This window comes from Esox lucius, chromosome 6, assembly GCF_011004845.1.
Source record: "Esox lucius isolate fEsoLuc1 chromosome 6, fEsoLuc1.pri, whole genome shotgun sequence".
In the NCBI taxonomy this organism is placed as follows: Eukaryota; Metazoa; Chordata; class Actinopteri; order Esociformes; family Esocidae; genus Esox; species Esox lucius.
In genome coordinates, this window is record NC_047574.1 from 11041824 (window position 1) to 11066001 (window position 24178).

General features: G+C 42.1%; 1 protein-coding gene across 1 annotated transcript; it reads left to right on the forward strand.

Moving 5' to 3' along the window:
• The first annotated feature begins 210 nt into the window (after window positions 1-210).
• Window positions 211-19006, forward strand: golga7bb (golgin A7 family, member Bb). Its single transcript, XM_013134102.4, has 5 exons — window positions 211-312; window positions 9487-9612; window positions 10913-11065; window positions 15344-15445; window positions 15713-19006. The coding sequence occupies exons 1-5, from the start codon at window positions 301-303 to the stop codon at window positions 15797-15799; spliced, it is 480 nt and encodes a 159-aa protein (XP_012989556.1). The 5' UTR covers window positions 211-300; the 3' UTR covers window positions 15800-19006.
• The last annotated feature ends 5172 nt before the right edge of the window (window positions 19007-24178 follow it).

The following is a 24178-nucleotide window of genomic DNA, read 5'->3' on the forward strand; positions in this document are numbered from 1 at the left end:
GTATAGCCTAAGTAGCATTTTCTCTAACCTCCCCCTCACCCAAGAGCATCTGTTATTCTCTATTTCCCTCTCGATTTCTCTCACCCTGCTGCTCGCTTAAGGTGTAACAGACCCTCTCTCACCCTGTCACTCTCTCTCTCTCTCTCTCTTTCTCTCTCTCTCTCTCTCTGTCATACACATGATCCAAAATAACCAATGCGTTCCCGCCCTCCCGCGAAGCTCGAGCTGCGCTGTCCCACGAGCAGGCAATTTCACAACCTATTTCAGCACGGGACAGATCTTGCACTGTCTCATGGCAACATGGCGACTGAGGTAAGCATTTCATTTAATTTAACATATTTTTCTTGTTTAGTGGAATATGAAATTCATCCATTATAATAAAACCGCAGGGGGAGTATGATTTGGTTTTGGTTGTTTCGTTTGATGGTGCTATGCAGGCTTGCTGTTTTTTGATTAATCAGAAGAGATTGCCTAGAGACTAGACCGTCTTTTTGAATGAACAAAGAATGACATGTGTTAATTCCTTAGAAAGGGAGGCCCGTTAATACGGCTAAAAACGCGATGCAAGTGAAAGGACGTGGATGGCACCAATTTTCATATTTTACTGATTGGCCAACTATAATGTTACTGTAGCTCACACACACACAAACACACACACAGACACACACACATACACTGAACCTACAGCATGTTATTTTGCATGTCACGGAATTAACGAGAGGAAATTACGGCGTGGATGACATATTTAGCTACTGCGGGAGGTAAACAAAAATCTTCCTCTTGATCTAGATGTGTGCCCTTCCGTGAGTCCAATGTGTTCGGTTGGATCTGGGCAGAGCCTCGAGGTTACTCCACTGTACAGTTTCACCATCAGCACCATAGACAGCGGCAGAGCTCTGCGTGTGTTTGTGTTGTCTCATTTCTCACATCTATATCACATTCTCTGGGAATAATTCCGATACGTTACTTTGTAGAGCTGGTCGCATTGCAAATAGGATTCTGCTGTTAAAGATGCGCGTTAGTATTCATCCTGCTGTCACCTTGCGGTGCCTCAATGAAGTAGGCTACACCAGCGTGCATACTTGTTTTAAAGGATCCTCATTACGTGCTGCTGAGATAGTGGCCAATCTTCCTAGGCTCCAAAAAAGGTAGAAAATGCAGGAGCTGTATTGACAATGTGTCATCCAGGACTTAAGAAAAATGCTGTTTCCATAGCAGGCATTAGAACAGGGTTTCTGGGATCAAATCTGATGGTTTGGCCTTTTTTGCGACAGGGGAGTCTGTTCAGATCCATGCTCCCTGCAGAAAATAAATGTAAGTCCGTGGCTGCGCAGAGTGTTTGGGTAGCCAGACAAAAGTAACCTGGCCTAAAACCAAGAAGATTTGAGATACCTAGACCTTTGCACTGTGGGCTTCCTGAATTGGACTTCATTGCTCATTTCCAGGTTGTCTGTATATATATATATATATATATATATATATATATATATATATATATATATATATATATATATATAACATGGATGCTGTGTCCTTTAAATGACAGCATTAACAGTGAAGACAAACACACACATGCTTGCTCAAACACACACAGGTTCTTCTACTAGCATCTGCTGTGTGTGTGTGTGTGTGTGTGTGTGTGTTAGCTGTTGATGCTGTTATGCAGAGGACACATCAGTGAGCGATGTGTGTGATTTCTAGCAGGTTGTAATGCCTAGCTGTGTTGAGGCTGGCAGGGCCCTGTTCTGGTGGCCTACGCCTGTGGCAAAGTCACTGGTTAATAGGGTGACTGTACGATTGTCACTGTACTATTGCTTTAGGAAGTAAAACACTGTCCAGTGCTCTGTACACATCGCCTGTTACCTGTCAGTGTGTATCTGTGGCTCAGTTGTTGATGTCCTGGAACTAGAACCTCCATAACATGGTCCTGAGGACGATGACACGTTTCCGGGAGGTTCTCAACTGCACTGTGTTCAATCAATCTAGTAAATGTGGAAGAGTTAAGGAGTTTTACAGTGCTGTTTCCCCGTTTTCAAGAGGTTGTGACTATGGCAACGTCAAGGCTGCGAGTTGAGTGATTACCTAATACACACTGCAGACAACACCACTGTCACTGCCTGATGCTATGGACTGGAGATCTGAGAGGTCTCCACTCTGTCTAGTCTATAGTCCAATGGAGGGAATCTCACTCTCTGGCCTAGTCTGCTGGTTAGTTGAGTGCTGTATTTGTGTGTATACTATACAGAATATAATATCATGTAAAAACTAACTATACCCACTGGAAAGTTATTATTTTTACGTATCTGGAAATGTGTATGTGTAATCTTCACTTCAACACTATTGACAAGTAAATATAATCTAATTTAACAAACGACACTGACAGATCGAACATTGAAATACACTCGTAGCTTCAGTTCAATCAAAATCAATCAAATTTATTTTTAAAATACTTTTTACATCAGCAGTTGTCACAAAGTGCTTTTACAGAACACCCAGCCTGAATCCCCAAGGAGCAAGCAACAATAGTGCTGATGTGACTAGAAAAAACTCCCTAAAAGGGCCAAAACTTAGGAGGAAACCTAGAGAGGAACCACGGCCAGTCCTCTTCTGGCTGTGCCGGAAGAACATTTTAAGAGTAATAAAATTCAGTTGGTGGTGTTTCCACCTGTGGCTGAATTAACTAAATGTAGCCCTTTGTTGTACCTATCTATCAGTGAATTATCTCAACTGGAAATACATTTTACCAACTTCTTTCCAATACTACTTATCTGTGTTATGTTAAAGTTTTTTTTCCATTCACTGCTGCTTCAAGTCTCTGGGATTTTGAAGATTGAGATCTGGGCTTTGTCTATGTAATTTCATATCCTTCTATTTTTTTTCAGCCATTCTATTTTTAGGTTTCAATCATAGTTATGTTACAAAATCCATGTTCAGTTCAGCTTCAGCTTTTTGACTGATGGCCTCACATTCTCCTGAAGAATTTATTGTGCAGTCTCTTTCTGACAGTTTACTCATTCATTTTGACATTGATTTTGGCAAGAGAGGTCCCTTGTTGTTGCCCTGGGTTCGCAGAGATTTCTATGAATGTATTTCTTTCAGCTGTTGGCTGAATTTAGTGGAACAACCTATTCTATGTAGATTGCCAGTAGGTCTGGATTGTTTTTTCATTCGCTTCGAATTGCTTGGAAATGGTTTTTGTAACTCCTCCCAGACTCCTGGTCTTCCAAAATCTTTATGCTAAGGGTTTTCTAATAGGTCTTTTGATCTTGGCACAGTATGTAAACTCCCACCCATATGGTTTTTGGGAACCTTCACCTACAGAAGCAAAGAAAAAGTGTTTCCAACTTAGGTTTAGAGTAAAAGTTAGTATTGGTGTGAGGGTTAACATTTGGCTTATGTTTAGAGGTCATGTATGGGGTTTTTGGAATTAGGTTTAGTTAAAGGTTATGATTGTGTGTATGGATACAGGGACAGATATTCATCAAATGTGTTTGTTTGTGTGTCAAATGTGTCAAATGTTTTATGTCGTGCCTTGAGAGCCTGGGATACAGATGTAGTTTGGTGTCTCTAACACTTGGCTGACTTTATATATATAGGTTTACTGTACATGCCTTCAGACTCCCTGAGAACTGAGCTAGACATCTGGCTAGGTACTGCTCTGTCCTCATAAAGCAGAATGGGATTTGTTTTGATTTAAAAACAATACTTAAATCCCTTTTGCCGATGTAATATGCTTGTTGTGGATTTTAAATAAAGTTAGTGGGAGTGTGTTTGTTTGTGTGTGTGTGTGTTTTGCATAAACAAATGGGTATACACGTGTATGAAGGTCTTGGTGTCAAGACTGTCCTCTACAATTAGCACATCACATACCTGCTGGTCTTGTAAGACTGCGTGTGTGTGTCTGTGTGTGTTTATTTATGTGCATGTGTCTGTTCTCTTATACTCAGTGGTTAATTGAGTACAGTGTGTATATATGTGTGTGTGTGTGTGTGTGTGTGTGTGTGTGTACTAGGGTTGCACGATATTGGAAATAACAGACACTGCGTAAAAAAAAAATCTGCGATATATATTGCGATATGAACAAATACAGGATGTATTCAGAAAGAGCTTTGGCTATCAACCTGACAGTCTTTATCCTTCATTCTTCCCCAGCCCCATCCTCAACAATTAAAATGTATGAAACTTCAGAAAATTGTTATATTTCAGAACAGGTTGCTAGGTAATAATATGTAACAGTAATAGTATAGCAATAGCAACAGTAGTAAAATATAATGCGCATTTGGGCATAACTTACCAACTGCAAGATGCGGTCTGTGGCCAAAGCACTGCAATCCACTTGTTCAGGGCGGCAGCTTTCACCATGTTCACGGCATTGTCTGTTGTTATACAGACTCGACGACTCTCATCTAGTCCCCAATCAGCTAAAGCTTCTCTCATCCCTGTAGCGATGTTCTCACTTGTATGATCCTCTGGGAAAAATGCAAAGTCCTCATTAATAAATTGGTCAGACTTATGTAGGGCTCTGTTGTCCGGCTGGACCACAAGTCTGTTGTTGCTGTATAATATTCCACTTGTGACAACTATTTTTCAACTTGTGCCTTGCATTTCTCATACGGCTCTGGGATGGCAACTTAAGAAAAAGAGTTGCGTGACGGCATTACATACCGCTTGTCAAGCGACCGGATCATGTTTTTAAACCCTCTTTGGAAACCGTGTTAATTGGTACCATGTCTTTGGCGACGTGAAATGTTATTGAATCTGTGATTTCTCTCTGCCGTTTGGAACCTTTCTCGTATGGTGTAATACTGGCAAATGCATCCGAAATAGATTTTTGCTTTGGAGGCCATTGAGATGGTTTACACTCGTCATACAAAGATTTGTGGTGCCGCCTTAAATGATCGAACACATTGGTCGTGTTTCCTGGTCTTGTGGCCACAATTGCAAAGTACCTGTTTTTGATCAGCATCATCCTGTCTGTAGCCAAAATATTTCCATATATCGATGCTGAAACGATATATCGTGCTCCCCTAGTGTGTACTACTGTATATGTATAAGGGAGAGGGTGGCTGACTGTTTATATCTCTGTTTATTGCAGTGGAGCTGAGCACTGAGCTTACAGGTTGATATGTTGAATTTCCAGGCCTACGAGTTGAGCTGTGCTAATTTTCCCTGGTGGTCTGCCAGAAGTCTTGTCCAAACTCCATCAGCCATGCACACACACACACATGTACACACACACAAACACACACACACACACACCCACTTGCGACACATCTCAAGTCCAAAGTGCATCAATTATCCATGAAATATTTTATGTGAACAGGCTGCTGTAGTTTGTAACTATCAGTCACTGGAGTCAAACAAACAGTGCCGTTTTACACTCCTACACACACACTCACAGAAACACAAACACGCTTGCACACAAACTCTGTTTTTCTCTTTCTCCCTCTCACATAGACACACGCTGTTTTTTCCACCCTTCTGGCAAACAGAAAAAAAAAAAACACCTAAACCTAACCCTAAATGTAACATTGATGACATAATCTAAACCTAACACCTCACCATTACCCATACCCTAACCTAACACCTAAACCTAACCCTAAACGTAACATTGATGACATAATCTAAACCTAACACCTCACCATTACCCTTACCCTAACCTAACACCTAAACCTAACCCTAAACGTAACATTGATGACCTAACCTCAATGCCTAAACATAATCTAAACCTAACACCTCACCATTACCCATACCCTAACCTAACACCTAAACCTAACCCTAAACGTAACATTGATGACCTAACCTCAATGCCTAAACATAATCTAAACCTACACCTCACCATTACCCTTACCCTAACCTAACACCTAAACCCAACCCCTAATGCCCAAACCTAAAAGTAACATGGGTTCTAACATTAACCACAATTTTACGTTTTTACTGTATCTTATTTCTAAGCAGGACGTTGGAGCCCTACACAGACTATTTTCAAGTGCATAATTACTGTAGAGCAATATTATACAGCTTGACAATACCTAATAGTTCACATTTCAAGCATCATAACATTTAATGATATAGAAAATCTGGTATCTAACACATCATCACAAAGAGAATATACCCCTCTCATCCTTTTCTCGTCTCATCCATCTCTTCTCTCATGCCCTTCCTTTTTGTCCCTCTCATCCTTCTCTTCTGTCATGCTTTCTTCTTCTCATTCCACTCTCCTTCATCCTCCTCTCCTCTCAGCCTGTCTCTTTTGTGCCGTCTTTTCCCTGTCCCTCTCATCATTCCCTTCTCCCATCCCCTCTCATTCTTGTCTTCTGTTACCCCTGTCAACTCACCCCCTCTCCTTTATCCCTCTCTCCGCTGTCTCTCTCGTCGCTCTTCTCGTTCCCTCTTATTCTTCTCTCAACTTGGCACCTTTGCTTCTCATCCCTCTCTCGTCTCATCCCGCTTTCCTCTCTGACTCTCATGCCCCTCGCCTTCATTTCTCTCTCATGTCTCATCTGTCTCATCCTTCTCTCGTCTAATCCTCTCTGTGTCATCCCCCCCGGTCCTCTCGTCCCCTCTCCTTTTTGACTCTTCCAGGCCCCTCGCAGTCATCTCTCTCCTCTCATCCCTCTCTCATCCCCTCTTCTCTCAGCCCCCTCTCCTCTCGCTGTCCCTCTGGCATTTAGACAAGAAATAATGCAGAATGCAGAGATCATATAGTTATGAGTAGTGGCCTTAGAGGCTTCTACTGTGTGTGTGACTCCATGATTAGTGGGCTGCTTATGGTTGCACAAATGCAGCTTTTCCCTACACAGTTGGCTGAGCAAAGAGTCTCTGTTTGCTTGTTTGTGTGTTCGTGTGTGTGTCTGTATGGTCAGTAGTTTAGAAATAGGCTAAACCTACTTAGTTGGGTGTTCATACTGGCGTGTTCTCCAATCAATGTGAAAAGCTGGGTTATGAACCACAGTCACCCAGGTGCCTCAGCAATGGGTTAACACTTTGAACTACAGTGGGGAGAACAAGTATTTGATACACTGCCGATTTTGCAGGTTTTCCTACTTACAAAGCATCTTTCATTTTTATCATAGGTACACTTCAACTGTGAGAGACGGAATCTAAAACAATAATCCAGAAAACCACATTGTATGATTTTTAAATAATTAATTTGCATTTTATTGCATGACATAAGTATTTGAGCACCTACCAACCAGTAAGAATTCCGTCTCTCACAGACTTGTTAGTTTTCTTTAGGAAGCCCTCCTGTTCTCCACTCATTACCTGAGTTAGAAGGCAACAACTGTTGGCGCAATTATTAGAAAATGGAAGAAGTTCAAGATGACGGTCAATCTCCCTCAGTCTGGGGCTCCATGAAATATCTCACCTCGTGGGGCATCAATGATCATGAGGAAGGTGAGGGATCAGCCCAGAACTACACGGCAGGACCTGGTCAATGACCTGAAAAGAGCTGGGACCACAGTCTCAAAGAAAACCATTAGGAACACACTACGCCATGATGGATTAAAATCCTGCAGCACATGCAAGGTCCCCCTGCTCTAGCCAGCGCATGTCCAGGCCCGTCTGAAGTTTGCCAATGACCATCTGGATGATCCAGAGAAGGAATGGGAGAAGGTCATGTGGTCTGATGAGACAAAAATAGAGCTTTTTGGTCTAAACTCCACTCGCTGTGTTTGGAGGAAGAAGAAGGATGAGTACAACCCCAAGAACACCATCCCAACCGTGAAGCATGGAGGTGGAAACATCATTCTTTAGGGATGCTTTTCTGCAAAGAGGTCAGGACGACTGCACCGTATTGAGGGGAGGATGGATGGGGCCATGTATCATGAGATTTTGGCCAACAAACTCCTTCCCTCAGTGAGAGCATTGAAGATGGGTCGTGGCTAGGTCTTCCAGCATGACAATGACCCAAAACACACAGCCAGGGCAACCAAGGAGTGGCTCCGTAAGAAGCATCTCAAAGTCCTGGAGTGGCCTAGCCAGTCTCCAGACCTGAACCCAATAGAACATTTTTGGGAGCTGAAAGTCTGTATTGCCCAGCGACAGCCCCGAAACCTGGAGGATCTGGAGAAGGTCTGTATGGAGGAGTGGGCCAAAATCCCTGCTGCAGTGTGTGCAAACCTGGTCAAGAACTACAGGAAACGTATCATCTCTGTAATTGCAAACAAAGGTTTCTGTACTAAATATTAAGTTCTGTTTTTCTGATGTATCAAATACTTATGTCATGCATTAAAATGCAAATGAATTACTTAAAAATCATACAATGTGATTTTCTGGTTTTTTGTTTTAGATTCCGTCACTCACAGTTGAAGAGTACCTATGATAAAAATGACAGACTTCTACATGCTATGTAAGTGGGACAACCTGCAAAATTCGCAGTGTATAATACTATATTAGAGGTTGTATTGATTAATTCAGTTGTAAGGTACTGTCTATAGCAAAGTCGATGGTTCAGTGCCAACAGAGATAACCTAGACATTATGACAAGTTGTCTAAGAGGGTACTTGCTTGCTAGCCCCAGATGCTCTTTCTCTCTCTGCATGCTCTGTCTTGCTTTTTCCACTGTCTATCGCTCTCTCTCTCTCATTCTATTGCTATCTCTCCATCTCCATCTCTGTAATTAGACGCATGCTTCCCCTAGCTACAGTATAGGACAGATTAATTACAACACTTTTAATAACATCTTAACACGGTTTTGGGCACTGCTTCTTATCTGTAACCAGGATAATGGTGTAAATCATTGATTGTACCAAAATGTTTTTTTGATAAAGGTGTGTGTACATCTTTACTGGTGTGTATGTGTTTGTGTCTGTCTCTGTGTTGGTCTCTGTGTGCGTTTGTGTGTCGATGTAAATGTGTGTGTGTGTGTGTGTTGTAATATGCATGACTGTAATCAGAACAGGCCTTAATCGTTGCTTTGTGGGATCATCATGAACACACAGACATACACACAAACACAGCTAAATGACCGGTAATGAGGCAGGGTCTACACTAGGCCAGTCTTTACCAGATAAGGGAGTGTACAAACTTCAGCTGATTCATTCTAATAATAGAAATGTGTTGTTTATAAAAGCCCCCTGGGCTGGAGGTGAGGAGGAGGAAGGAATGAACAGAGGGGATGGAAATTAAGACAGATGTGGAATAGAGGATTAGAGAAATAGAGAAAAACTAAAGGTGGAATAAGGGGAGGAATAAAGGTGGAATGGATTAATACATGTTTTTCTAGAGAATGAAGGAGGAGGAGGAATAAAGAAAAAATGATGTTGGAATATTGGAGGAACAGATGGGGGGGGTGGAACACTAGTGGAGAAACAGAGGTGGAAGAGGATGAGGTTTCCTTTAATCTTATTGTATAAAACCCTGAGGTCCTGTACTTCTACCTTCTCTTCTTCTCTCTCCTGATTCATTCTCTTACTCCTGATGCCCCCCCCCCCCCAATTCCCCGTTCTCATGTCTTTTCGCAATGTCTCTCTCCCTCCATAGTTTCATAACCTCCAGGAGTTGAGGCACAGTGCATCCCTGGCCACCAAAGTGTTTATCCAGAGAGACTACAGTGAAGGAACCGTCTGTCGCTTCCAGACCAAGTTCCCCTCTGAGCTGGATAGCAGGGTGAGCACACACACACACACACACACATACACACACTTGTTTTTAGATAGTTGTGATGTCCTAGGGATGTATCACTAGTCATGATTTGCCATGTTTACTAAACTTGTGAAGACATCTGGACATAACTAGCATAGTAGTACACACAAACGCATACTCCCTGGCCCACACAAACACCACACACACACACAGACAGGAAGCACTGAGCCAAGCCATAGGTACAGTGATAGGCCAGATCAGGTCAACAACCCAGTACAGAGAGAGAGGGAACAGAGAGAGGGAACAGGGAAGAGACGGAGGGAGAGGACAAAAATGAGATAATGGAGAAGGAGAGAGGTGCAGGGTGTAGCAGAAATATAAGCGGACCATTCTAAAGAGAAAGGGGGAGCTGGTTGCCGTTGGAGACAAAGAGACCAGAAAGTAAAAGCTTTTATAGACTGTATTCATGCAGTTCTGTCAGGGATTTCAAATGCGGAGCCCTGAAACACCTTGGACTAATTAATGATTCAGAACGGTTGGTACCGATGGTCCAGTCACGTATACACATACTACCGATGGACTAGACAGTACTCACACAGCAGTCCACCAAGTACTGCTCTCACAAACATTATCCCCCTTCAAGAATTAAACTCCTTTGCTAGATGTAGGAATGTGTGACTACAGCACCACAGATTTCACCACGCCTTGTCCTTTTCACTGTGAAAACAACAGAAACATTCCCCGCTAGGGGGCGCTAGGTTTCAGCTCCATGGTGGACGCTTACCAACGGAAACTCTGGCATAGCGCAACAGAGGGCGTTGTGTTGGGAGCTCCTCTGCAAAATCCTAGCATATCGAGTAAAGGAGTGATCGAGTGCTCGAATTGTTCAGTTTGAGGTTCAGCCAATGTATTAAAACACGGCTTTTAGAGCAGAAACAATACAACTGTCAGTCAGGATGGGTATATTTGGCACTGTAAGATGTTGCTTTGAAAAGAAACATTTAGATATATAACACATTGCTAGTGGTCTTTGTCTCTTCCCTTTCGTCTCACATTTCTAGAATTGGAACCTTTCAAAGTTCTTTAGTCCATACTTGAATGCCACAAGTGATGCAGGAGGCTCTAAATCGGCTCTAAACCAGGGTATTTTGGGAGAACAGAATGTGCCTCGTGGGGGGTGGTGTGTATCTGCAGGTGTGTGTGTGTGGGTGGGGGTGAGGGGGGTGGGGGGGGTTTCTGCATGCTGGTGGAAGAACAGCTTGTGTAGCATGGCGCAGTTTAGCTAAAAGCCTCACGCTGGTATACATACGGTGGGTGTGTTTAGATCGAGCGGACCCTATTGGAGGACACGGTAAAGACGTTGAACACCTACTATGCAGAGGCAGAGAAGATGGGAGGCCAGTCCTACATGGAGGGCTGTCTGGCTTGCGCCACAGCCTATATCATCTTCCTCTGTATGGAGACGCACTATGAGAAGGTACCACCAAACACACACATTTCACCATCTGCCTCCACTCCTTCACGAGCCAAACTCTCTTCTGAGAGAGATGAGTAGAATATCTTGGTTTGTTCTCGGGTCAGTTCTCATGCCAAGACACGTCATGTTGGCTTAAGCGTAGTGCCGCTTATTCAGCTGCTTTTGTTTGATGTTATGTTAGCAAGCCATCTTAGCATAGCATGTTATTGTTAACATCCCGTGTTAAAGTAACATCAGTCATAAAGGCAGATTTTAGCGATTGCTTGTCTTCCATGCTCCTGTAGACATTTACAATGCTAATGTACCATGCTTCTGCAGACCTTAATTCAACCATTTATTTTCGTTTAATCATGCTCAGCAGGGCATCATAAACCAGGTTTGAACCCTAAATACTCCATGGCTAAAAGATTTTGTCTTTGAGGAATATTTTGCTGTTTTAATTTTGCAGTAACTAGTTTATAATAGCAATAGGACACCTCTGGGTTCGGGGTGTCCAGATTTCCTTACTAGTATAGCAATCCAGGGGCAAAGAGAGCAAGCAACAACAGGGTTGGTACACTGGATCTAGGAAAAAGTCCCTAAAAGGGTTGAAACTTGAGAAGCAACCTAGAGAGGAACTAGGCTCTGAGGGCTGGCCTCTTCTGGCTTTGCTGGGTTCAAATTTTAAGAATACAATTTGTAATAATTAATAAATGCATGTGGGCAGTGTTCAGAGTGTATAAAACACAGTCTAAAGTCAGCTGCATGACCAGATGGACATGGACAGGGACAGTCAGGAGTGCCAGCCAGAATCATCAGGTATCGTCAGCTGCCAATAATTGCTTTTTATAGACTTGGGTTGAAGGTTAGGATTAGGGTTATAATGGGGTTTTAGGGGTTAATGTAAGTGTTAAAATGTGAATTTATTGAATTTATACTAATACTAGCCAAAACTCCTAAACCTAACCTCTAAGCATTTTACCTATTGGGGATTGACAATCTTTATAATGTCCCCACTGGGTTAGTAAAAAATGAACATACCCACACTGGTCATTTAAAGCAGGGAAATAAATTGTTTCAGCAGAATGATGTCTTGGTCAGGGTATTTTAGAAGTTGTTCTGACATGCTTTGAGCAGTGCGTGCTTTGAGACAGAGATGTTATTCCAGACTGTAGGTACTCCTCCAGATATGTTTACCGTTGTGTGGCCTTTTATCAGCTGGCCACACACACACAAACACATACACACACACACACACACACACACAAAGACATGCAGGCACACAAACTAACACTCAACCAAAGGCAAAAGAAAACCCAAGCAAAAAATGTTGTTCACTTAAGTGTAATATCTACTATCACTTCAGATGTTTTAGTACAATATTAAAATGGTATTTACGGCTATTTAAATAGTAGCAACTATACTTAACAGATATATACAATATAATGCATGATAGCATGTAGAATTTTAGTCTACTTGAAATATTGAGTTTATTTTATGCATCTGAAACAAGTAAAACCAAAAACAGACACAGACTCTGTCTTGTATCCATCCAACAAGTTCAGGGATAGGGATAGACAGGAGCGGGTCGGAGGCAGGCAAAGATTTGGTACACGGATCGGGAGTAATAAAGTACAGACTTGGTCGGGGACTGGCAGTTGGTCGGTACCAGATGTATGGGTGAATCAGGCAGGTAGACTGCAGACAGGAACGAAGTCGGGGCAGGCAGGAGGTCAGCGCAGGTAGACGAGCGAAGCAAGCTAGGAGACACACGGGTGATAGACACGGGAACACTTTGCATGGGAACACAAGACAAACTGGCACAGAACAAACCCAGGGCACAGGTTAAATACACCAGGAACACCTGGGAGTGAGGATGAGAACTGACAGGTGACAGGGCGTGATATTAGGTGTATATTTTCAGTGTACTAAAAGTCTACATCCTATCATGTATTGTATATTCCTGTGGACATCTTTTTTTTCGGTGAGACAATAATACCGTTTGAAATTCAGCCATATTATTAATCTACATCAAAGTTGTCGGTTGTTTTGGTACGCATTTTTGCGGATAAAAGTACAAATGTCTGAAGGAAACCAAGACACATTGTCATTCAGGTTTGAGCCGAACAGAAGGGTCCTCTCTGCTCTCCTTTCATGCCTTGCAAGATAATATCTTCTAAATACAAGATCTGCGAAATGGGGAGCTCTAGAGATCATGATCGCCTATGTAAGAAGTTGTTTGTAAGAAGTTTATTTATTCTTGAATGAATAAGACGTTAGTAAATGACAGATGAAACTGATAACTTATACCCACCCAGGAAGACTACATGTGTGTCTTTGTCTCTGTGTGTGAGTGTGTGTGTGTGTATGCATGCGTGCCTGTGTGTGGGTGAGTGTGTGTGTGTGTTTGTCTGTGTGTGTGTGCGTGCTTAAGTGTGTCTGTGTTTCTGTAAAGTTTAAGGCCAGTTCTGGTTCGAAGGTAACAGTGTTGATGCAATGCTCACTTGTCTTAAGCACTCAAGAGAACACTCAGTGCCAACATAATGTAAACACTCTGTCCCTCCAACGCTTTGGAGTGTCTGCAAACCACCCTGACACTCTACCAAACAATGGAATTACCCCAGAAATCTGCAATCACAACGATCACCAAAGAAAGCTTCCAAATTACAAACCAAAGCTTGTAAACGTAATTAAATCAAATAGAGGGAAACGTTTACAAATTGAAATAGTAAAACACTTTTGTGTCATCAATGATCTAATTCATTGCTCCTCACTTTCTGGAAGCATATGTTAGAATGAAGTAGGTCACTGAGATCACCATAACTACACAAGGCAAGGATTGGGTATCAAATCCCCAATAATCCAGAAGATTTAATGAAGTAACTTTATCTTGTAACATAAAACAGGAGAAAGTCTGCCATACAAACATTCTGAATGGACAATGAAACACTCCTGATAGACGATAATTCAAATGGAAATCTGAGCCTACCAAGTAGCACTGTGCAAAAATTGAAAAATTATAAATCTAATAAAGTGAACTGGATAGAAATGTACTGTAACTAAATGGGGTGACTTGGGTTAAGCACCAATAGGGTGTGGACAAAATAACAGAAACAGCTTATAGAAAAGAACTGTGAAATTGAAGTAAACAGATGACAATTACAAGCACAGCTGCAGAGGTCAAATTAGGCTGATTGGCAATTAGCAGTACCTTCAGTATGTGTGAGCTACAAAAGGGGTCTGACAGTTAGGATATTTCAATTTTCAAAGCAGAATGCGACAGCTACTGTAATAGAGTTCCAAATATGCCAAATTGCAGGTGCATCAGTCACATAAACTGGTAAATAGTTCAGTGTGTCAAGGACGACAGATATCACGACAGCATATTCTGGACATGGACAAATATAATCGGCAAAGTGTGGTTGCACATCAAAATGTGGTCGCACTTCAAAGTGTGGTCGCACATCAACGTGTGGTCGCACATCAACGCTGACCAGAAGGGATAGACGGACTCCTAACAGGGTGGTTGGTTAACGCCCCAAAAGCACAGTCACAACAATGACCACAGAATGAATCAGCACCTCTGTGACCCCGTCTCAACAAAAGCTACGTTGTGAGCTCACAAAGCTGGAATTTATGGCAGGGCTGCCATTCGGAAACCGCTTGTATCCAACCACCAAAGCACAAATATTGCGTAAGGAGCACAAAACCCAGGACCCCTGAGCATTGGAAACAAGTAGTATGGTCGGATGTGTGACCTTTCACCCTACGCCTGGGACGACTTATGTTCGGAGAAACCAAAGGATACCTCCGGCCCACGAGGTCTGCTGCAAACCGTTTGACATGGTAGGGGATGACATGGGCAACCAGGTTCGCCCTGTGGTGCTGACACTGCTCCCCCATGGTGTTCCAATACTCCTGGATGACAGCGCCCCCTACACACTGCTAAATGAATTCAAGAGGTGTTCATGAACACCTGGGTGACTGGTGATTGTGGAGGCTTTCTGTGGCCTCCCCTATCACCAGAACATTTTCGAACCTCTAAGGGTAGGTTTCTTTTGAACATTTTGTTTACCACCTGAATCTTCATGATTAGAATAGGACTGCAGCGTAGACTGTGTGCGTGCGTGCGTGCGTGCGTGCGTCTGTGTTGATGGGTGAGAGGTTGTGAGACTATGCATGTCCATAAAGAGTGTGTTGATTGAGTATGAGTATGTACGAGGGCCTCTCATTCATACACATGGATTTGTCCTCTCCCTTCTCTCTCCTCCGCCCCCTCTTTCCCCCTGCCTCCCACAGGTATTGAAGAAGATCTCAGGATACATTCAGGAACAGAATGAGAAGATTTATGCCCCCAGAGGTCTACTTCTAACAGATCCGATAGAGAGGGGCATGAGAGTCGTATCCTTTTCAGTTGTACGATGGTTACCCCTCTGCTCTATTGACAGACGTTTTTCTTCCTACTGTAGTCTCAGAACCATGTTAAATCTCTACTATAGGAAGCGAAGGATTGTTTTCTTGGCATTGGGTTTAGGCGTCTATGGAGCTATTCTGTAGGGATAATGGTAACGTTTTGATTGGTCGGATCCCTACGCGGCCCTTGCGTGTGCGCGTACTGCCAGTATCATCTCCCTGGAGGTCCTAGGCTCCTTGAGTACTGTGCTCCAGATGGAGGTGAGCGTGTTCGAGGACCGCGGCTCCAGTGGCTCCAGCCTCAGCAGCAGCGCGACGTCTGGGGGCAGCGCCCAGCGGTGACTGGAGGATCAGCCCCGGGGGTACGTCCACCACCACCCCCACCACCACAGAGCCAGCGGATCCCTCATCAACGTCCGCATGCTGAAACATGAGAGCACGCGCTTCTGAGCGTACGTCATCAATGCACTTTCTCCCGGTTCTTAGCGTGGAAGTACATATGATACGGGAAGCAGATATTGATTGTATTTACTGTCTGTACAGTAGTTCTGAGCCAGAGACAGTGGGGGGGATGGGGGGGGGGGGTCAGGATCTTCAGGCTACGGTCAACAGAGGCAGCCGAAGCACTGTAAGGCCATGAGCTGACATGTGTAATGATATATGTAGCATTTAAGCAGAGACAAACGCTCCTTGGTGTGTTTAAATTTTTTTTGATAAAATAACCCCACGAGTGTCAGTGCGCTCACAGTGTGCAATTGGGACGCACATTTCAGACCACTTTCCCAACCGTCTACTCATTTACACATTAGCATTCTTCTTTGTCAGCATTCCATGAGTTTAAACAGGAGCATTATTCCATAGACAATAAATCAATGTCATTTGAATTGGCTCCTACTGCATAAGCTGACATTCAAACCTGACCAGGGAAGACCAACTTTTGTCAGTAGAGTGGGTTGTTTTGGAGCAGCAATAGTGTAGCTGTCTTATTTTTTTTTTTATGCTGACGAATCCACACTTACCAGCAATGTTCTGGATTTTCTTTTAAGCATTGCGAAAATGAGTCAGTACCGACATGTCCTGTTCTGTTTGCACTTCCTGCTTCATCACTGTGTGTGTGTGGTTGTGTGTGCAATCGTGTTTATGGTATGACTGGCTAGTTTCTTTCACATGTACCTGGCCAGGACTTCAAACGCTGACCATTGAAACACCTTGGATTATTTATCCATCGTCATTCAGAGCTTTGGGTACTGGTGATCCACATCGCCCCCCACACACACACACACACACACACACACACACAGGGACATGTGCAAACGCTCAATCTCAACCACACACACCTGTGGCCACTGGCCTTGCGTTCCTACACACAATGTCCTGGCAGCCCAAAATCCAGCCGGACCAGGTGGTCTCAGGTCTCTCTCACACACACATATACACACACACACACACACACACACACACAGGCTGTCAGGCACATACTTTTGTTCTCTTTCCTCTTTCCTTTCTCCTTCTCCCTCTCTCTTATTCTCTCCCTACCCCACACAGACAGCCAGGCAGTGTTCTCTGTGGTTTCAGCTCATTGGACTCACAAGCAAACCTCCAGCCCTTTCAGGCCATGCTATCCCCTTCCCTGGCCTGTACAACTGCTAAACAGTCAGGCTAATTGCAGATTGTTCATTTCTCCAAATGAGGCCTGTACAACGTTTATTTGGTTTATTTAGACAGATGTGGTTTCCAGAGGATTGACTCAATGTGGTTTTAACACTACATCTGTATAATGGCTGTTCTCTGGTCTTTCTGTATAGGAACCCCTGGGTGTTAATGGCCAACCCCACTGTGGTACATACAGACACACAACACACAAACACAGAATACACACACACATGCACACACACTCACACACACACAGACACACACACTCTTCACACATGGACATAACTGACTGCCTCTGCTTGGGACCGAGAAAGATCATTTGAATAGGTTTAAAGTGATTACAAATCTCTATGCCAGCTGGGTCTGACTGGGATTTCCTCTGTGGGTACTTGGCTATCACAGTGAACCATAGATACTGATTAAAGAACATAAAGGCATATCTCCATGGGTTTAACTACTGTGTTATCAAACCACACAATGAGACTTCAAAGCAAGTGGCTGAGTCCATTGAGCCTGGGCATAATGTAGCTGTCCTCACCCTCACTCGCTCTCTGCTCTCTCTGTCTTTCTCTCTATCTTCCTGTCTAACACACACGCATACTCACATTGCATGAATGGCAACAGCGCTCTGTAGTTAGAGATTATAGTAATGCAGTAATAGCAACAGTAATCTATAGTTGTAGATTAGAGTAATGCAGGAGTAATAATCTCAGGATTGGTAATCCCATTCACATATTCACATTTCCCAGAAAAGATGTCACCATCAAGAAGCAAGTTGTTTCGTTCTCTGTCTGGCTTTGCCATCCCCCGTTTCCACTGCCGTTCTGTTTGTCTCTTCATACGTGACACACAGTTACCACCCTCTAGTGTTTGACCTGAGGAGGTGCTTCCAATGTTGCCCATAATCTCAGGGCAATTTTGAGATGTACCGTTGATGGTTATGGTTAGGATTGACGATGAGTATTCAAATTCCAGATTGGTTTTTAAGAGCCACCTTCAAAATCCCGCTAATGAGCAGACATGCTTCTTAGGCCTCATATGTACGACCCAGCTAGAGCACACCTTCCAAGTATTAACTCAGATCAGCTTGGCCAGGCTTGTAGTGCGGCTTCCTTTGCTTTGATACCGTCTGATTCTGTTCTCTGATAAGCCTCCTGTACTTTCGATGCCTTCATGTTTCATCTCTGTGGATTGGTAAACCAACCTGGGGCTGACTGATCAATAGAAAGTCATTAGACTGCCATTGAGCCAACCTGTGAGCTCTATGGACATGTGTCTGAGTGGACTTGTAAATAGTCTTTGAACTTTTCTACATGTAGATGCAGTTGCTTCCCTCTGGCCATGGTGGAAATAAATAAGTCAACAATATACTATGGTGCTTTCAGACCTCAATTCAACTGCATTTTGCCCATCAATTTCAATGATAATGACATAGTTTTTTTCTACCATGGCTATATCCTCTGTAAAATCGAGATGTATTTAAAGTCTGGTGATTGAGTTGAGTACTCAATTGTTGTTATGCTGTAACGCTGTGATGATGATGCAAAAGATGATGATGATGATGAATAAATGATACTCAGGATAGAAGTGAAAGGTGCCAAATATATATATACAGTACCAGTCAAATGTTTGTACTAACTCATTCATATATTCATCTTTAGTTTTACTAGTTTCCACATTGTAGAATTATAGTGGAGACATCACTATGAAATAACACATCATGGAGTAACACATCATGGAATCATGGAGTAACCTAGAAAAGTGTTAAACAAATCATAGTTCATAGTTCTGATGTATTCATTCTTTTGCTACCATGTACTGTAGGAAATAGTAAAACTTAATAAATGTACTTGAATGAGTAGGTGTGTCCAAACCTTTGATTGGTGCTATATAAAAGAGAATATATGCATATATATATATATATATATATATATATATATATATATATATATATATATATATATATATATATATAGATATATATAGATATATATATATATATATTTAGATATATATAGATATAGATAGATAGATAGATAGATAGATAGATAGATAGATAGATAGATAGATAGATAGATAGATAGATAGATAGATACTGTATTGACTAACAAAATGTGATAGTTGGTGTAGCATGTTTATTGAACCAGCAGTGGTAATGTAGCATACTTACAATACAGACAGGGGACTTAAACTGTATAATGAATGACAAGGATATGCAGTCATAGTATTAAACTGGTAGGGATGGACAGAAGACTGAACAAGAGTTCTTACTAAGATGGCAAATCAAAAACTATCAAAAAGTGATGATGCCCAAGTAAAGATTTATATGTAGAAATGACTTTTAAGTATGTTTTTGTGTAAAAACGGTATGTTCTGATATATGTTCTGATTAATAATCTTGTGAAAGTGAGAGATAATCCAGTTTTCGTAAAAGGAGGGTCATGTTCATTAGCCACAAAACAGGAGAAAGTGGACAAATAACTACTTTTACTAGTCCAGTCAAAAATGCAAATGTACATTTTCCACTGCTAAACATTTAGCAACATTTTGTGTTTCTTGCCCTAATGGACACGGCCCAGATGTTTTGTGATGCTGAGTTCCCGTCATGTTTCTGCTTCCACAACGTGTCGTTGTCTTACTGTTGGAAAGGCAACAGTGTATCATTGTGTTGAGCAAAGTAGTCAGGTACTGTGCTTTGTGTTGCTTAGGTACCAGAAAGAAGAACATGAACTGGAGCAGGGAGGGAATACCTAAGAACTTCATGTTTTTCTTTACTGTTATAAAAGGTTTTGATGTGAAGAATTTTAGCAGGGCTAAGATTTTTAGCCTGATTGCTGAAAGACTTTCTCCACTGCATGAAATTGTCTTCATTATAGGGATCTCCAAAGAGTTAATCAGACTCACTTCTGCTGCAACAATAACTGCAGGATCTTATAACTTAGGACTGTTTACGTATTTACAGAATCATATTTACATATTTAGCAATCTAAGAGTTATGTATTTAACATTTTTTCACAAAGATTATTATCATTGATGTGAGTCTATAAGGAAACAGTTTGAACAGTCATTGGAAGATAAATAAAGTGTTATTACTTAAAGGATTGATTTATTGTGACAAGCTCTTGTTTATGTTGTGTGTAAAACAAGTGTGGGAGTGTGTGTCCTAGCTATACTTTTTGCATGGGAATAACCTTAGGCATTAGTTGTTTAGCTAGATTCCATGTTGTCCTTCAGTAAACACAATGGAAAAAGTTCATCTGAGGTAAGATGAAACTTCTCTTTTTGTTTCCCTTCATTTCAACTCCCTCAGCATATTTTTCCCTCGTACTTTACAAAAATGTTCTCCCACTTTTCTTTTTCTGTCTCCTCTCAATCTTGATTCACACACTGTCTCTTAACCTGTTTCTCTGTCTCTCTTCCTGGCTCTTTCTTCTCAACCTAACTCCCTTTTAACCTCTCTCTCTCAATCTCTATTTCAACCTCTGTCTCCCTATCTACTTCAACCTCTGTCTCCCTATCTACTTTAACCTCTGTCTCCCTATCTACTTTAACCTCTGTCTTCCTATCTACTTTAACCTCTGTCTCCCTATCTACTTTAACCTCTGTCTCCCTATCTACTTTAACCTCTGTCTCCCTATCTACTTTAACCTCTGTCTTCCTATCTACTTTAACCTCTGTCTCCCTATCTACTTAAACCTCTGTCTCCCTATCTACTTCAACCTATGTCTCCCTATCTACTTCAACCTCTGTCTAATCTATCTCTTAGCATCTCTAACGATCTCCCATCCATTCGTCCCCGCTATCCACCGTTCTTACTTTTGCTCCTTCTCTAAACCTCTCAAAAAAACATTTGCAATTTGAAAATTTGAAAGGAAAAAAAAGTTTATATTACAAAAGTATTACTAATAATCACATTTATATTTTACTGTAATTTTACATTAGACACAACTTTCTCAACGTCTCAAACCTTTCTCTGAAATTCATATTATATTTCCTTTAGGGACATGAGAAATGGTGTAAAGAAAAAAGTATCACTGTATATAATATAGACTAGAGTACCAATCAAAAGTTTGGACACTCATTCAAGGGTATTTCTTTAGTTTCACTATTTTCCACATCGTTGAATAATTGTAAAGACATCAAAAACAATGAAGTAACACATGAAATCAGGTACTAACCAAAAAAGTGTTAGTACCTGATTCCATGTGTTTAATCAAAATAAATTTTTATAAAGAAAATGTCAATCTTTTGCCTCAATGACTCCAATGCATAGTTTTGGCATTCTCATAGTGTTGGCTGCTTTTCCTTCCCCCTGGGATCCAACTACTGTAATCCCAAACCATCTCAATCGGGTTGAGGTTGGGTGATTGTGGAGGCTAGGTCATCTGACATAGCACCATCACTCTCCTAGGTCAAATAGCCCTTACACACCTTGGAAGTGTGCTTGGGTCATTGTCCTCTTGAAAAGAAATGGTAGTCAAACCAGATGACCAGATGGGATGGCATTTCGCTGCAGAATGCTGAAGTAGCCATACTGGTTGAGTGTACCTTCTAAATACATCACAGACAACAAATCACCCTCCACACAATAACACCTCCTCCTCCATGCTTCACAGTGGGAATCAAACATGCAGTGATCATCTGTTCACCCGCTCTGTGTGTCACAAAGACACACCAGTTAGAACTAAATATCTCAAATTTGGAAAAATCGAACCATTTCTCGTGTTTCTTGGCTCAAGCAAGCCACTTCTTATTGGTGTCTTTCAGTAGTGGTTTCTTTGTAGCATTTCGACCATAAAGGCCTGATTAACGCAGTCTCCTCTAAACAGTTGATGTGTCTGTTACTTGAAATGTGCGAAGTATTTATTTTGGCTGCAATCTGAGATGCATTTAATTGTGAATTTCTGAGGCTGGTAACTGGCTAGGCCACTCCAGGACCTTGAGATGCTTCTTACAGAGCCACTCCTTAGTTGCCCTGGCTGTGTGTTACGGGTCGTTGTCATGCTGGAAGACCCAGCCACGACCCATCTTCAATGCTCTTACTGAGGGAAGTTGGCCAAGATCCCGCGATACATGGCCCCATCCATCCTCCCCTCAATACAGTCGTCCTGTCCCCTTTGCAGAAAAGCATCCCCAAAGAATGATGTTTCCACCTCCATGCTTCACTGTGGGGTTGGTGTTCTTGGGGTTGTACTCATCCTTCTTCTTCCTCCAAACACGGCGAGTGGAGTTTAGACCAAAAGGCTCTGTTTTTGTCTCTTCAGACCACATGACCTTCTCCCATTCCTCCTCTGGATCATCTAGATGGTCATTGGCAAACTTCAGACGGGCCTGGACATGCGCTGGCTTGAGCAGGGGGACCTTGCGTGCGCTGCAGGATTTTAATCCATCACGGCGTAGTGTGTTACTAATGGTTTTCTTTGAGACTGTGGTCCCAGCTCTCTTCAGGTCATTGACCAGGTCCTACCATGTAGTTCTAGGCTGATCCCTCACCTTCCTCATGATCATTGATGCCCCACGAGGTGAGATCTTGCATGGAACCCCAGACCAAGGGAGATTGACCGTAATCTTGGAACTTCTTCCATTTTTTTATAATTGCGCCAACAGTTGTTGCCTTCTCACCAAGCTTCTTGCCTATTGTCCTTTAGCCCATCCCAGCCTTGTGCAGGTCTACATTTTATCCCTGATGTCCTTAGACAGCTTTCTGGTTTTGGACATTGTGGAGAGGTTGGAATCTGTTTGAGTGTGTGGACAGGTGTCTTTTATACAGGTAACGAGTTCAAACAGGTGCAGTTAATACAGGTAATGAGTGGAGAACAGGAGGGCTTCTTAAAGAAAAACTAACAGGTCTGTGAGAGACGGATTCTTACTGATTGGTAAGTGATCAACTACTTATGTCATGCAATAAAATGCAAATTCATTATTTAAAAATCATACAATGTGATTTTCTTGATTTTCGTTTTAGATTCCGTGTCTCACAGTTGAAGTGTACCTATGATACAAATGACAGACCTCTACATGCTTTGTAAGTAGGAAAACCTGCAAAATCGTCAGTGTATCAAATACTTGTTCTCCCCACTGTAGATATAAAAGCAATTTAGCAAAAAGCAACTGTAAAAGCAATATTGAATTATATAACTCTCCCTCTCTCCTCATAAAAGTGAATGTTTCTTCCTTTTGCTGTCACAAAATGTGATCTTCATAAAATATATGATATAAAAGCCAATGCTTTTCATGCACAGTAATGCCGTGGTTTCATTTGTTTCTTTTTTTGTCTTGCTCTACAGTAGCTCCTCCGTCGGAATTTATCATGTATGTAACAACTGTCTTTCCAGAGTTCAATTAGGGTAACCTGCTCAGCACTTAAGGGCTCATATTGTAATCTTGGCTTTGTGAGATGGTGAAGACGGATAGATTGATATTCAAGGATACTTGGACCATTACCTTGTCTGGGGTGTTCACACACACACATACACACACACACACACACATAAATAGTAACACACACCCACATACTTTACACACACACACACACATATCTGCGCTATGACATTCACAGTCGAACTGCTCCAATCTGGGGCCAAATCATGATTGCAGACCACAGATGTGACAAGATCTGACAAGTCCGTCTCTCTTTGTGATGAAGTTATGCACTGTCGTGGTTCAAGATAAGTCATTCTAAGGGCCTGACGTTGACACACACCCACACACACACACACACACACAGAGATGCACACTTGAAAAGTAATTTTGACTCACTTTCATCTTACAAAACGCGTGATAACAGCGCCACTGAGGTCATTTTAGTTGTACGTGTTTGGAGGGGTGTTGGTTTGTATGAGGAGCTCTGATCAGTCATGGCCCACTAATATACAGCAAGGAAAGATAAGGATATGAAAGATACAATAGCTGTTTTAAGGCCAACACCTCAAAGGGAGTCGACGAGTTCAAAGGAGATAGAACAGTAAGCTAATAACACCTGTGAAAAAGGTCAGCTTTTATGCTCACTTTCCTTCTTTCCTTCTTCCTTTCTTCCTTTCTTACCTCCCTCAAACCTCCCTCCCCTCC